This window comes from Eulemur rufifrons, chromosome 14 (assembly GCF_041146395.1).
Source record: "Eulemur rufifrons isolate Redbay chromosome 14, OSU_ERuf_1, whole genome shotgun sequence".
In the NCBI taxonomy this organism is placed as follows: domain Eukaryota; kingdom Metazoa; phylum Chordata; class Mammalia; order Primates; family Lemuridae; genus Eulemur; species Eulemur rufifrons.
Window position 1 is genome coordinate 10,856,546 of NC_090996.1, and position 12,247 is coordinate 10,868,792.

Consider the following 12,247-nt stretch of genomic DNA (forward strand, 5'->3'; position numbering starts at 1 on the left):
ACATCTTTTAAAACACAATACCAAAATGTCATTATCACTTTACCCACAACAACATCTTTTCTTCATATAATCATATCGTGAGGAATCAAGTTGAACAAAATGCAGGTCTAACTTTCAAAGAATTTATAGCCTAGAGGAACAGATAGCAAGGAAAGCTGTGATTATATTACAGGAGAGTAGCATCAAATGCCCGTGTAAACGACCTGACTTAAATTATTCTGTGTGGGGGAAAGAGAGAGAGTGAGAGGTAAGAAGGAGGAAGATGAGGGAGGAGGAGGGGAGGATGAGGTTGAGGAGGAGGAGAAAGAGGAGAAGGAGCAGGAGCGGGAAGAGAAGGAGGAGGAGGACTATGAAGACAAAGACAAAGAAAAAGAAGAAGGAGAAGACAGGGAAGAGGAAGAGTTAGCAGGAGACTTAGAAAGAAAAGAAAGCAGAAGAATGGTAGGAGAAGGAAAAAGGAGAAGCTCAATTCAAATAGCGCTAGATATTTTTTCCTGCTCTTTTCTCAATGTACATATGGGCAACATAAGTATGACTTGAGGCAGGAAACTACTTTTTCATTAATTGTTCTCATTACTTATATGCCTTTTAGAGTGTGACCACATCACAACCAGGAATATAATTTATTAATTAGAGGTAAATTTTTAAAATAGTACTAATCTCATCTTAACAAAATGGACAGCTCCTATAGGATAAGGAAAATGGAAAGGATCTATAGCTTACAATTTTCATAGCAAAATAACCATAGCAAGATTGCCATGACTAACACATCAGAGTATTTTGTTTACCACTGCTTCTGGGGACAGGAGGTCTAAGTCAGATCTCTTAACATATAAGCTTTGTGGGTTTTCTCTCATTAACTTTTTTATCTACTGTTGTGGAGCCAGGTTCAGCAAGAAGAACAAGGACAACATAGATCCTTACTTATACATGCCCTTTGGAAACGGACCCCGAAACTGCATCGGCATGAGGTTTGCTCTCATGAATATGAAACTTGCGCTCATCAAAATACTGCAGAACTTTTCCTTCAAACCTTGCAAAGAAACACAGGTCAGTGAACTTTCTGTATAAATAATATTCTATTGGGAGTTTTGTTCCCTGTGAAGTGTATATTTTAAAAAAAATATGCTTGTTCTCTTTTGTTAATTTATTTTATGGGGCAAATAATGTATTTGGAGCCATCAGTGATCTTTAAGGGTGCTTCAGTTCTGCAGTTCAAAACATGGCTTTATAACAGCCGAACTATAAAGATCATGTAAAGTCAATGCAGATTAACATGACATAAGTATGTCCAGTCTCTATAACATAGCCAGTTACAAGTGGTAAGAAAAATAAAGTTTAAAAAAATAAAAAAAAATAATTGTGTTCAGTCTCTTTGAACTTGAGCAAGAGTTAAATTCAGTTTCAAATCAATTGGAAATATAAGGAAGAGTTTTGCACAATCACACATTGCAGTGATTATCTCAGCATGACTTTCGAGGGGTGCTTTCCTCCACCCTAACTTATACAAGCTCTCTCGTGACAGTGCGTCTCAACCACTGGCACCACACTGGAATCACCAGGGAGCCTTCAAAAATCAATCTTCCCTGGGTCACCTCAGGAATTCTAAAATAATTGACCCAGAATGTGGCTTTAAAATTTCCCCCATTTATTCTGACTTGAAGCCAAGTTGGAAAATCACTGATTTAAGGCACTTCTGCCAGATATGAAGGGTCCCACAGACTAGGGCCATCCTGAATGTCTGAATTCACCCTTTAGGTGCCCTGCTCCATACCAGGTTGGCTCCTTTTCAACCAGTTAACATTCTTCTCACTCTCCTCCTCTTTCTCTACTCATCTTTCAATTATTAGTTGAAACTCCAAGTCCCTCCAAAAAATCTTCCCTACCTAGTTCCTGGTCCACTCACTGCTCTATTTTTGGTTACTGCAGGATATTATCACCACCTAATTTTATACCTTGTCATTAATCATCCAGTTTTGCTCTCTATATTTTCTCTGTGTCTAAGAATACTAGTGCCCTCCCTTCATGGTATCACCTCATTATATTGCTTTCATAAAGTCAGAATGGTATCTTGATGAAGACATCATCCACTGGAAATATTCAGTAAATGCTTAAGAAGTGATCTGCAGTTTATTTGGATCTCATGGATAGAAATTTTAAGCTTTTAATTTTAAAATTTAACAAATGACATTTGTGTCTGTGTGTGTCCATCTGTCTTTCTGCAAAGAAAATATGTTTATTCCATTTGAAATTAAAAATAATAAGGTGTTGCAGTTATGGAAATATTTGGGTATTTCATCTGAAGACCTTCAAGAACAATTGTCATTAATTCATTAGAACCAAGGCACTATAAGTCTTACTTCCAGACTTATGCGTTCCGTATGGAATCCTCCCCTAATGTAGGCTTTTAGCATGGGAGAGGAGGAAGATGGAAATAGTTCCATCTTCTTTGTTGCTTTAGGGCAGCTGTATAGCTGTCCAACAAATGTGTACAGATAGGCAGCTCAGGTCTGAGAGAAAGCTGGCTGCTGGCATGCCTGGGATGGGGAAGATACTCCCAGGCAGGCTCCCACCCATCTACAAGCTGGTATTTCTCAATCCCCATGACAATTTGTTAGCCCTGCAGCCACCAACAGAAGGTTACTCTGTTGGTGGCTTCCCCATTATGGAAGGAGCGACTCAGTGAGAATTGTGCCCAAAGTATTAATCAAAACCCTGTAGAACATGAGAAGTTCCCCTTTTGCATTACATTTGAAAAAACTGGAGTAGATATTAGAAAACAAAAGCATAACCTTTCTAAAGGCAGCTTCCCATCATTATACTGCATAGTTTCAACTGAGAGGGGCTACTGGATTGATTAGAATTCAAAGACTGCCCTGAGATTAAAGTGTATAATATCTACTCAGGAGAACACTGCAAAATTCAACATACACAAAATGACCTTTATATGGCTGTTCAAAAATAGTTTGCTGTAATGCCAAAGAATTTGGAATAAATTTTTAAGCCTCATTCATTTTACATAAAATTTAATTTGAAAAAACTCAAGCCAACAGGAATTTGTCTCAGACTTGGCACAAAATAGGTGCTCAATAAATATTATATTAAATGATGGGTGAAAGACTGCTTTCACTATCCAGTCTTCACACAGCTTATAGAATAAGTATACAGAATCCAAGATACATTATGCTAAAAGTGGGTTTTATAAATTTGCAAAGCATTATTTTCCGTAATGTATGTTTTCTACTTTGCTTCTATCTTTTCTTCATTTCCTTCATTCATTGCTTTCAATATGTTTGCTTAACTGTTGCAGATTCCTGTGCAGTTAAGCCGAAAGGGACTTCTTCAACCAGAAAAACCTATTGTTCTAAAGGTTGAGTCAAGAGATGGGATCATAAGTGGAGCCTGACTTTCCCTACGGATTTCTGCTTTGTTCTCTAGAAACATCTAAGAACATCAGAGACCCCAATTTACATTGTAAATAAAATGCAGAAATGAAGAAGAACTTAACTTAGGGCACTTGATGAATGACTAGGAATTCTGTACATTCATTGTGCTCTCTCAGTGTCTTTGGAAGAGTGTGTATTGCATGATATAAAGGAGGTGACTAAATCAAAGCTACATATATGAGTTCCAATTCCCTGGTCTTCATAGGACAATCTCCACCCCCAAGTTAGTACCATTGACTCCATCTCAGCTCTGATAAGAAAATAAATATTTCTTAACAATTTTATCAAGAATTGTTTGATGAAAGTAAGAATTATTATGGTGGCTATAATCATTGCATTTGTGCCACCTGTTCTATTTGTAATATACTATAATAAGTATTATGCTGAGCAAAACCATAAAAATTTCTTTACACAGTTATTATCTGATGCCTTTATGCACATTAAGGAAGAATCTATAGAGTTGAGTGATTGAGAACCATCAACTAAAAATTTTTTGTCATCATAATCACTGATCCCTGGGCCTATTTCAAAACTCCAATTTCATTATTAACATAGGTGAGAGTTAAGCCATTGTGACTTTGCCCATTGCTTAGAATGTTATTCATAGTTTAATTTTATATTTTGATGCACAAATTTTTGTACCACTCACAGAGGGAACTTATTATGATACTATTAGTTTTGATTTAATATCTTAATCCCACCTACCCTGATGTATCTGGAAGGCAGGAAGCATGTTTTCTTATAACTCTTGTAGTCCATCTTCAACTTCCAAATGTCTAAGCATAATAAACACTGAATAAAAAATTGTCAGTTGGTCAATTGGTCTTGGCTCAAGAACTCATGGCTGCAGGGCCACACCCACCCCACAGCAACCAAGAAAGTGCCTTATGCTGAGGGACTTGGCTCACCGCAAGGAGAGTGCACTCCCAGCTGAGCCTGCTTCAGTCAGCATAGTCACCGGAGTGGCATGGAGAGCAGGGTGGCCATTCTGCTGTGACTGGGGCTTGCAGAGGAGGGCAGATGGGTGACTCCCAACAGAACAGCCTTGCAGGAATTCCGCAGATCCATTTCATAGCAGCCAGTAGAGATCTCTGTGTCGAGTGACCTGCTTTGACTGCTGAGGTCGTGTCTCCATCCCCGGCCGGTGGGGCAATGTCAGCCTGTGATCCTCCTGCCCACAGGTATGTGGCACGTTCACCTGCTTACAGTGCAGATGGAGGGGTGGGACAGTGTGGAAGAGAGATCCCAGTTCCAGGGTCAAATGCCAAGTGAGAGCCTGTGCTCAGCGGGAGGGTGTGGAGGAGCTCAGCAGAGTGGGATCTGTGGATGAGCTCCATCCCCCCTCCCCTGGTGCAAGCATCACCCTTGTGGAGACTTCTGGGGATAGACAGGCCTACCCTCCTTGCCTTTGCGTCTAGTGCCAGAAAAGGGGTGCACAATTGGAGATTCCCCTATCCATCACTGACATGTGTAGACACATGCCAGCAGGCCAGACACAGAAACTGTGGGAAAACTCAAGAGGCAATATTGTGTGGAAAGGAAACACAAGTCGACCTATCAGAGGGGAAAGTGTGTGCACAGGGAAGAAAAAACTTGGCTAGAGACCTCAGTAATTGCACCAGTTGATTCTGCCATCATGAGCAGCCTTCCAAGTTGGAGAGTTAGCCCTGAAATCCATATTAGCAGCTCCCCCAGCAGCCAGATAAGCAATCATAGACGCTCACACACCCAGGCTTTCACACTGCAGCTGTGATCCATCTTGCTCCTACCACCCCCTCAGTGGGGACCAGGGTCCAAGCAAACCCTGGGAGCTACAAGGCCCTCCAAAAGCTTAGGGCATTCATATATCCCACCTACAAAACAAGAGCCTACCACGGGGACAACAGATTATCTCTTAAACTGGCTCCTCCACACAAACTACAATCAATGACAGAGGGTACAACCCCATAGTTAAACATATTGCCTTCCATCTCAAGTTAATAGGGAGCAGTGGATTCATACCCGCAAGAATAATCCACCAGCTTGGAGCTTAAGCTGGGGGACCAAATTCATTCCACTCCATTGGGAAGAGATGAAGACAACAGTTCAGAGGTAACCCAAGAGGTTCTGGAATCTTGCTAAAACACCCCTAAAGCAATATGGGACCCGCATGCCTCTCCCCAAGACCGTGAAGAAATGACTTCTGCGGACTTGGAGATAGGGTAATAAACCAGCCATAACACACCCAGTTCTTGACCAAGCAGCCATGTGAGAAAGAATCAGTGGAAGAATTCAGGAAACATGAAAATTCAGAGAGAAAAGTCACCCCCAAGGGAAATCATTAGCTACTCAGTCAACTTTAATGAAATGGTTAAAAGGACAGATGAAGAATTCCGAATATGGTTGAAGGATAACTCAATGGTATTCAAGAGAAAATAGAAGCCCAACACAAAGAAGTCAGGAGAACAATGCAGGAAATGAAGGAAAAATTCTCTAAAGAAATTGAAGCATTACAAAAAAAAAAAAAACTGGAAATGAAAGAGGCATTCAAGAAACTACAAAAGACATTGGACAGCCTTAAGAATAGAATGGATCACACAGAGGAAAGAATCTCAGAGCTTGAAGATAACACCTATGTGGTAAGCAAATCAGATGAAGGAAAAGAACATGGTAGGAAGAGATCTGAACAAAGCATACAAGAAATGTGGGATTATGTATAGAGATCACACATTAGAATCATAGTCATCCCTGAGTGTGAAGAAGAAAATGCACAAGGGCTGGAAAACCTATTTCTAGGAATAATTGAGGAAACTTTCCCAGGCCTATCCAGAAATCTAGATATCCAGACACAAGAAACACACATGATTCCCAGGAGACTCAATGTGATAAGGCAAGCACCACATCACAGAGTTATTAGGCTGGCCAAATAAAGGTGAAAAAGGCACTCCTTTGAGCAATAAGGCAAAAGCAGCAGGCAATTTATAAAGGAAAACCTATCAGACTGACTGCAGATTTCTCAACTGAAACCTTACAAGCCAGAAGGGACTGGGGACCCATCCTCAGTCTTCTAAAACAGAAAAATGGCCAACTTAGAATTCTTTACCCTACAAAACTAAGCTTCTCATATGAAGAAGAAATAAAGACTTTCCTAGAGAAGCAATCACTGATGGAATTTCCAAAGACCAGACATGCCCTGCAGAAAGCACTCACATCCACATTATATAGTGACCAGCACAATAGACACCCACCAGTGTCAAATGACAAAAAAGTTAAAGTTGAGGACCCTGACTCCACAATGGCTTGAAAGGTAATACAAACAATCAGAGTCTACTAAACAGTATCATCAGAAATCTACCCAAAGTATCAAATCTCTCAATAAATGTGAATGGCTTAAATTGCCCACAGAAGAGACATCGGCTTGCTGAATGGATAAAAAAATCACAGGCTAACTATCTGCTGTCTCCAGGAAATGCATCTTACCATAAGGATGCATTCAGACTCAATGTGAAGGGATGGAAAATAAATTTCCAGGAAAATGGAAACCAAGAGAATGTTGGAGTAGCCACTCTTATATCAGCTAACAAAAACTTTAAAGCAACAAAAGAAAGACAAAGATGGTCACTATGTAGTGGTGGAGAGAAAAATTTAACAAGAAGACTTAACAATCCTAAATAGGTATGCACCCAAAACAAGAGCCCCCAGATACATAAAGCAGCAAATCATGATTGACCTCAACAACATGATAAACAGCAATGCCATAATAGCTAGCGATTTCAGCACCCCACTGACAGAACTGGACAGATCCTCCAAGCAGAAAATAAACAAAGAAACAATCAACTTAAATAGAACTCTAGATCAAATTGGCCTAAAAGACACCTAAAGAATATTCCACCCAAATAACACTGAATATACATTCTTTTAATCAGCTCATGGAACCTTCTCTCAAATTGATAACATCCTAGGCAACAGAACAGAACTCAACAAATTTAAAAAGATATAAATTAGGCCGGGCGCGGTGGCTCACGCCTGTAATCTTAGCACTCTGGGAGGCCGAGGTGGGTGGATCGTTTGAGCTCAGGAGTTCGAGACCAGCCTGAGCAAGAGCGAGACCCCATCTCTACTAAAAATAGAAATAAATTATATAGACAGCTAAAAATATATAGAAAAAATTAGCCAGGCATGGTGGCACATGCCTGTAGTCCCAGCTACTCGGGAGGCTGAGACAGGAGGATCCTTTGAGCTCAGGAGTTTGAGGTTGCTGTGAGCTAGGCTGATGCCACGGCACTCACTCTAGCCTGGGCAACAGAGTGAGACTCTGTCTCAAAAAAAAAAAAAACAAAAAAAAAAACCCAAACAAACAAACAAAAAAAAGATATAAATTATACCATGTATCTTCTCAGACCACAGTGGAATAAAATTAGAGATCAATTCCAACAGAAACACTCACCTCTACAGAAAGTCATGGAAATTAAACAATCTATTGCTGAAAGTCTATTGGGTCAAGAAGGAGATCCAGATGGAAATCAAAAGATTCTTCAAACTAAATGATAATGGGTAATCAAAATCTGTGGGATACAGCAAAAGCATTCCTGAGAGGAAAACTAATAGCATCAAATACTAATGTCCAAAAGACAGAAAGATCACAAATCAACAAACTAATGAACCAGCTCAAGTTACTAGAAAAGGAAGGGCAAATCAATCTTAAACTCAGCAGAAGAAAAGAAATACCAAGATCAGAGCAGCACTACATGAAACTGAGAACAAAAGAACTATACACAGTATGAATAAAAGAAAAAGTTGGTTCTATGAAAAGATAAACAAAATTGACAGCCCTCTTCAAGATTGACCAGAAATAGAAAAGAAAGGATTCTATTAACCTCAATTAAAAATGAAAACGAAGAGGTCAAAACGTACATCATGGAAATACAAAACATAATCCTTGAATAGTATAAAAATCTCTATACCCAATACTTGAAACACAGAGGAAATGGACAAATTCTTGGAAACAAACGACCTCCCTAGGCTCAATCAGAAAGAAATAGAATTCCTGAACAGACCAATATCAAGCACGAAAATTGAAGCAGCAATAAAAAAATCTTTTCAATAAAATAAAAACTCCCAGACCAGTTGGAGTTCACACCAGAATTTTACCAAACCTATACGGAATTCATACCTATACTGCAGAAATTATTCCACAATGTTGAGAAGGATGGGATCCTCCCCAACTCATTCTACAAAGCCAGAATCACCTTGATACCAGAAAGGACACAACGAAAAAAGAAAAGAACAGACCAATATCCCTTATGAATAAAGATACAAATACTCTCAATAAAAAGCTTAGCAAACCAAATTCAACTGATCATGAAAAACATAATTCGTGATCGGGTGGGCTTCATCCCAGAGATGCAAGGATGCAAATCTATAAATGTAATTCACCATATAAATAAAAGTAAGAACAAAGACCAGATGATCCCCTCAATAGAAGCAGAAAAATCATTTGACAAAAATATAGCACACTTTTCTGATAAGAACTCTTAACAAAATAGCCATATTATTTCTCTTCAGTGGAGAGTTCAAGCCATTCACATTCATTGAGAGAATTGATAAGTGGGGTGGATTTCTATTCATCCTCTTAAGTAGAACTTTATTAATTTGTCTTACCTCTCAAAGTATTTCTGTATCTGGGCTCTGCCCTTTTGCTTTTCAGTGGTTTTACACTGGTGGGTATCTATTGTTCTGATCCATGTATAATGCAGGTCTGAGTACTTCCTGCAGGGTAGGTCTGGCCTTGACAAATTCCCTCAGAGTTTGCTTATCTGAGAAAGTCTTTTTTTTTTTTTTTTGAGACACAGTCTCACTCTGTTTCCCGGGCTAGAGCGCCATGGCCTCAAGCTCACAGCAACCTCAAACTCCTGGGCTTAGGCAATCCTTCTGCCTCAGCCTCCCGAGTAGCTGGGACTACAGACATGTGCCACCATGCCTGCCTAATTTTTTTCTATATATATTTTTAGCTGTCCAGATCATTTCTTTATATTTTTTTAGTAGAGACGGGGTCTCACTCTTGCTCAGGCTGGTCTCGAACTCCTGACCTCAAGCAATCCTCCCGCCTCAGCCTCCCAGAGTGCTAGGATTACAGGCATGATCTACCGCGCCCAGCCCCTGAGAAAGTCTTTATTTCTCCCCATATAAGAAGCTTACTTTCACAGGATACAAAATTTAGGTCTGGGATTATTCTGTTTGAGAAGATGAGAATGGGGCCCCAATCACTTCTGCCTTGTAAGGTCTCAGTTGAGAAGTTTGCAGTGAGTTTGATGTGTTTTTCTTTCTAAGTAACCTGCTGTTTTTACCTTAAGGCTCGGAGGGTTGTTGTTTTGTGTTTACTTTGGTCAGTCTAATGACTAGGTTTGAGTTGATTACTCCTTCATGATGAATCCCACAGGATCTTATTGAACCTGGATGTCTAAATGTCTAGCAAGGACAGCAAAATTTTCCTCAATTATTCCCTCAAATAGATTTTCCAACCCTTGTGTATTTCCTTCTTCACCCTCAGGGATGCCTGTGATTCTCATGTTAGGCCTCTTTACATACCCCCATATTTCTTGTAGGCTTGTTCCTCTTGTTTCTCAGTTGTTTCTAATTGACTGACTTTTTAATTCAAAGATGTTGTCTTCAAGCTGTGAGATTCTTTATTATGCCTGATCTAGCATATTCTTGAGACTTTCCACTGTGTTTTGTATTTCCTTGAATGAATTTTTCATTTCCTGAAGTTCTGTTTGATGTTTTTAAATAATTTCACTTCATGAATAATTTTTTTATTCATTTCCTGCATTGTTTTTGTGGTTTTCTTGTGTTTACTTTCTATTTTCTCTTGTATGTCATTGAGCTTCCTTACAATCCATATTGAAAACTCTTCATCTTTCATTTTATCTTCATTTTATATGGTATTCATTCATAAGGAGCTATCGTTATCTTTTGAGGGTGTCCTTTTTCTCTGATTTTTCATGTTTCCAGAGTCCTTTTGCTGGTTCCTTATCATAGTGCTTCTCAGTCAAGACCTAGGGGTGTGAAGCCTGGCTCAAGGGCCTGCCTCTGCTTCCCCAGGATTGATCCCTGAGTGTGCCAGGGAGAGGAGTGTTAGTCCTAAGTTGTCTAAGGGGTGTTCTAGCAGGTTTGACATACCACTGTGGTTACATCTGAACTGGTGTCTTCACCTCTTCCCAACAGTGTGTAGTGAGTTAGGCCCCCCAGCTTACTCTTGATGCTGGTGGGTAGTACTTGTGGGAATAATTCAGCCACACCCTCTTTGCTTGAGTTGGAAGATACTATGATTGACAATATCACTGTGCTCCCTGTCATTGGTTGATGATGTGATAGAGCCAGCTGCTGAGATGTTCTTTTGTGTCTGTGGTAGACTCTGGTCTCCCAGATCAAGTACTTAAGTGCTCAAAGCTTTAGGAGGGACCCTCTAGCTCCTAGGGAGTTCCTTGGTCTCCACCACCTTGAAGGAGCTGGGAGAAGCAAGGCAGTTTGTGGCTATGTTGGGTGAGCCTGCAAGCCTTTGGAAAGCCTCAGCAGGGCTCAGATGTTGCTTTTGCAGCCACTAGGGAGAGGAGCTGGTAGGAGGGTCATGATGGGCTCTCCAAACCAGGAGAGTTGTTAACAGGGTAGGGGGCTAAACGCTTGTATGCTAAGGCCAGGGCTCAGTTTGTTACACTATTATCAGTATCACAGTCTTTCTCTGGGAGGGGTAGGTGCTCATTCAAATGGCCACTCCTTGGACTCCCACACATCCTGTAATATTGAGTCAGGAAATGCTATAAAGGACGTGCAAATTGACCTCCTTGTCAGTAGGTGGAGCTTTATGAAAGGAACAAGCTGCAATGACGTTTTTGGGTCCTGTGACTGGCCCTAGTCCCTCAAGAGAAGTACCCGAAATCTCTAGGTGGTGGGTGGGGCCCTGGAACTTCCAGGTGAGTCTTTATTCTCTGCCACAGTAGAGGCAGGTGGGGTGTGTAGCTGGATGGGGATAGCTCGGGTGAGCCTGCCCTCAGGCTCCACAAAAGCTGGCAAGGTAGCTGTTTTGGCAGGGGTGAAATGTCTGCTCCCAGCTTCTGGGCAGAGCTGGCAGAGAGTGGCTTAAGGGGCCCCACCCAACCAGAAAGACCGCTTGTGGAGAGAGGTCTATCTAAGATAAACAAACTGATACTCTGCAGTGGGCCTCAGTCCTTTCCCTCCTCCTCTGCTCCACAGTCTGTCTCTGGAATCTGCTGGCAGGCAGGAGTACAAGCCAGCAGAGCTCCCGCCAACTCTGCGGTAGTCTGGGAGGTTCCCCACCCAGGATCTCAGCCTGAGCTGAGAGTACAGCCCTCCCATGTGGGAAGGGGTGCCCCGAGAGCACAGCACATCTAGGATCCACACTGCACTCTCCCCCTGATCTGCACATGTGGACTTCCTCACCTCCTGGGATCAAGAAAGTCAAATCCTGAAAATACCATGCAGAAGTGTTATGAACCCAAGTCACCCACGGGATGCCTGAGCAGGATCAATGTCCCTCCACCTTGGGGCATGACCTGGTTGACGGAGCTGCCAGGCAAGCTGCATGAGGGAGGGTTCGCAAGCTCAGAGATCACAGTCTGAGCACTCCTAGATCTGCTGCAGGACCCCACGAGGAAAGGCCTGGGCCCCAATCTCTGTGGAAGCCTTGGAGTGGGTGCTCAAATATCTGTCTCAGCAACAGCTGGTGGGGGAGGGGAAGGGGAGAAAGAGAGTCTGAATGGATGAACGCTAGCATGCTGGTCATCTCCAACCCTCTCCCCGGGAGG

At 41.4% G+C, this 12,247-nt stretch overlaps 1 protein-coding gene across 2 annotated transcripts in view; it reads left to right on the forward strand.

Annotated features, from left to right (window-relative positions):
- LOC138394483 (cytochrome P450 3A4-like) overlaps window positions 1–4,252 on the forward strand; it is a 31,436-nt gene extending 27,184 nt beyond the window's left edge. For both annotated transcript variants that reach the window (XM_069486492.1, XM_069486493.1), the window contains 2 exons: window positions 888–1,050; window positions 3,311–4,252. In XM_069486492.1, the coding sequence (XP_069342593.1) occupies window positions 888–1,050; window positions 3,311–3,406 (259 nt within the window). In that variant the 3' untranslated portion in view covers window positions 3,407–4,252. The remainder of the gene's footprint in view (window positions 1–887; window positions 1,051–3,310) is intronic.
- Window positions 4,253–12,247: the final 7,995 nt, after the last annotated feature.